The sequence below is a fragment of the Poecilia reticulata genome, linkage group LG2 (assembly GCF_000633615.1).
Source record: "Poecilia reticulata strain Guanapo linkage group LG2, Guppy_female_1.0+MT, whole genome shotgun sequence".
Lineage (NCBI taxonomy): Eukaryota > Metazoa > Chordata > Actinopteri > Cyprinodontiformes > Poeciliidae > Poecilia > Poecilia reticulata.
In genome coordinates this window covers 25,093,345-25,097,358 of record NC_024332.1, presented here as the reverse complement: position 1 = coordinate 25,097,358, position 4,014 = coordinate 25,093,345, and the positions used below count along the sequence as shown (strand labels likewise).

At 43.2% G+C, this 4,014-nt stretch overlaps 1 protein-coding gene across 1 annotated transcript in view; it reads left to right on the top strand.

Moving 5' to 3' along the window:
- LOC103457171 (protein NLRC3-like) overlaps window positions 1–4,005 on the top strand; it is a 10,829-nt gene extending 6,824 nt beyond the window's left edge. The window contains exons 3-4 of the mRNA XM_008397139.2: window positions 113–1,898; window positions 3,795–4,005. Of these exons, the coding sequence (XP_008395361.2) occupies window positions 113–1,898; window positions 3,795–4,005 (1,997 nt within the window). The remainder of the gene's footprint in view (window positions 1–112; window positions 1,899–3,794) is intronic.
- Window positions 4,006–4,014: the final 9 nt, after the last annotated feature.

Here is a 4,014-nt window from a genome sequence, read left to right as displayed (position 1 = left end):
AATTTTTTCCTTCATTAAAATTGACACACAAATTATAAAAAATAATTGTATTCCTTATGTTTAGCTGAAGTGTCTCATGTTGTGTTTGTCTCTCTTTTTTTCTTTTTTTTAGATTTTGATATTCTATGTCAACAGGAGCTTAAAAAGCATCTGAAGATGGAGTTCCAGAGTCTCTGTGAAGGCGTCACTGAACATGGAAACAAAACCGTTCTGAACCAGATCTACACAGAGCTCCACATCACAGAGGGGTTAACTAGAGAGGTCAACCAGGAGCATGAAGTTAGACGCATAGAAACAGCATCCAGGAAACAAGAAACAATCAGAAGAGAAGACATCTTTAAAGCCCCACCTGGCAGTGATCAATCAATCAGAACAGTAATGACCATGGGAGTGGCTGGCATTGGGAAAACACTGTTAACACAGAAGTTCACTCTGGACTGGGCTGAAGGCAAAACCAACCAGAACATCAACTTCATATTTCCATTCACTTTCAGAGAACTGAATATGTTGAAAGAAGAAACCAGCTTGGTGAAACTCATTCATGACCACTTCACTAAAACCAGAGGAATCAGCAACTTTGAAGCGTTCGAGGTTCTGTTAATCTTTGATGGTCTGGATGAGAGTCGACTTAGTCTGGACTTCAACAACAAGGAGATCCTGACTGACATTAATAAGTCCACCTCACCAGATATTTTGCTGACAAACCTCATCAGGGGGAAACTGCTTCCCTCTGCTCTCCTCTGGATAACCACACGACCTGCAGCAGCCAATCAGATCCCTGCTGAGTGTGTTGGCATGGTGACAGAGGTCAGAGGGTTCACTGACCCCCAGAAGGAGGAGTACTTCAGGAAGAGATTCAGAGATGATGATGACAGGATCATCTCCCACATCAAGAAATCAAAAAGTCTCCACATCATGTGTCACATCCCAGTTTTCTGCTGGATCACTGCTGAAGTTCTGGAGGAAATGATGAAGACTAGAGAGGAAGGAGAGCTGCCCAAGACCCTGACTGAGATGTACATCAAGTTCTTGTTGGTTCAGACCAAAATTAAAGAGAAAAAGTATGATGGAGGATCAAAGACAAAATCAATCTGGAGTCCAGAGAACAGGAAGTTGATTGAGTCTCTAGGAAAACTGGCTTTTGATCAGCTGCTGAAGGGAAACCTGATCTTCTCTGACAAAGACCTCGAACAGTGTGGCATCGACATCAAAGATGCTGCGTTGTTCTCAGGAGTTTTCACTCAGATGTTTAAAAAGGAGAGTGGGTTGGGCAACATCTCTGTCTACTCCTTTGTCCATCTGAGCATCCAGGAGTTTCTGGCTGCAGTCTACATGCTCCACTGCTTCACCAGCCGGAAGTCAGAGGTGATCAAGACGTTCCTGGGAGAACATGACACCCCTACGTTCACATGGTTGAAATGGCCCTGGAGGGAAAAATACAGAGAAACATCTCTAGATGAATTCATGAAGAAAGTCATGGAGAAATCCCTCAGCAGTAAAAATGGCCACCTGGACCTGTTTGTCCGCTTCCTTCATGGTCTCACTGTGGAGTCCAACCAGAGACTCTTAGAAGATCTGCTGGGTCAGACAGAGAACAGTTCAGAAACCATCCAGAGAATCATCACCAACCTGAAGAAGATGAACACTGRTAGAATCTCTCCTGACAGAAGCATCAACATTTTCTACTGTCTGGTGGAGATGAACGACCTCTCATTTACTAAGGAGATCCAACGGCTGCTGGATTCAGGGAAGGAGCTCTCAATGACTGACTGTTCAGCTCTGGCCTTCATGCTGCAGATGTCAGAGGTTCTGGAGAAGTTAGACCTGGAGAAGTACAACACATCACAATGGGGACGACAGAGACTGGTTCCAGCTGTGAGGAACTGCAGAAAGGCTCGGTGAGTCCAGATGTTTTCACTGTGTGAATGCTGATTCAGCACTATTGTCCTCCTTTTTCTTCTTCTTTCTTCAGTTTGCGTCTGGATGATTTTGGTTTTTAACTACTCCTTTCATTCTTTGGACTGTTTCAGCCATTCAAACATCGTTTTAGACATTTCCAACATGGAAATGTTTTATCAGTTTTCATGTTTAAATGAATAGAAAACCTTGAGAACTCTAGAAAATCTGTTTTCTCTGAATGATCCAATCTGCCAGACACATTTTAACTTTAAACTCCTTTTCATTTGGCCGAGGCCCACAGAGCCCCCGTGGACTGGAAGCTGTTTGTTGTTTTTACCTTAAATTAGACAACACTCTGTTATTCCTATGTCAATTTGATACAGTAGGGGCTTCCTCGCTTCCCATATCTATGTATTCTGTGGCTTTTTTCAGCAGTTAAAACTGTTTAATCCGTTGTTAACGTTGTAACCTGTTTTTCCGAGCCGCCTCAAACGCAACGTGAACGCTGTGACGCTCGCGCTGGGTTTACACCTATGCGGCAGCGAAGGAGACCTGCTGCTGCTGTGCAGAGCTACGCAGGTGTGTTAGAATCATGGCAGCAAACCAGCAAAATGCAAATAACTTTTCACTGTTTTTGCCCAAACTTACCATCTGACTTGATTAAAGCTGTTGGATACGGATAATGTTAGTTAAAAGATGACTAGTTAATAATTAAGCACCTTATGCTTATGAACAAGTAGCYTGTAGGCTACAGATGTTTATGTTCAGCTACGTAGATGCATTCCCCCSGCCCCCAAAATAAGTCAATGACCCCCCTCTTAAACTCGTCTGGAGCTGGGGTTGATTGGGCTGCTACTCCATAATTCAACTTTAGGATCTTTCACTGTTTTTATAAAATCACTGTTTAGGTTTGATGGAAACTTTAAAATAGAGAATTGCCTTTGTTGTCATGAAAACTAGTTAGAAACTTAGTGGACTGCCTCTTCCTCCTCCCACTAGTTTCCTCTGAGTTTGTAACTGAGACCAAAATGTGGTGATTGTTGTCTGGTTCCAGAACAAGTCTTAGTTTCTGTCCGATCCTCCCACAGCTCTGAGAACTTTGTAACCAGAGCTGGAACCATTTTCCTCATCAACTCTTCATCTGCAGCCTTTGTTGAAGCTGTTAGCTGGTCCTCCATGAAGACCTGCAGAGACATGAGCTTCAACTCTTTAGACATCCCAGCCTCTTCAGTTCCTGGAGAACTTTCACTGCTTCACCATGAAGATGCTGCTGGACCCAAACGCTCTGTCTCCTTCAGGGGTTTTGCTCTTCAGCTCTTTAGGAGTTCAGCAACAATTTCTTCTGACATCCAAACCTTTGTTCCTCTGAGACGATGGACAGACCACTGTAGAGACATGTGTCCCTCTGCCAACCAGTTTGTCCCAGTTCCTCTCAGATCAACAGAGGATGGTCCAGACCTGAAGGAGCAGCAGGACCGGTTCTGCTGCTGCTCTGCAGGACGACCAGAACAATCTGAAGCTTTTAGCTGAAGCAGGTTGACGACTGTCCACTTTCTACTTTGTTAAAGCATCAAATCCAGCAGATGAATGGAGACACAACTGTGTCTGGTCTGCTCCCAGTTTCTTCTGTTGCAGCATTTAATAAGCTGCTGCTGGGAGCCACGTTTCTATAGAATATACTACTATTATTAATGATGAGGAGCATTCTAGATGCTGCAGCAGCAGATATGGGCTAAACAAACCCAGAGTTTAATCAGGAACAGACTCTGTCGGGTCAAACTCAGTAAATTGAGGATCAGATGTTGATCAGATGATGACATCACTGTTATATTTTAGTCTGTTTATGATCCAGATTGATTTCATTAGAACTGAATTTATTTCTTCTCTCACCACAGACTTGGTGGCTGTGAGCTCCTAAAAGCTGAATGTGAAGTTATGGCCTCAGCTCTGAAGTCCAACCCAGATCTGACTGAACTGGAAATAAGTGAGATCAACATACTGAGAGGTGGAGACTCTGATATGAAGAATCTGGTTGAGATCCTAGAGAGTTCAGTCAGTAAAGTGAAGAAACTGAGGTTTGTTTTCTCTATTTATCTAATAAAATAATTTATTTAT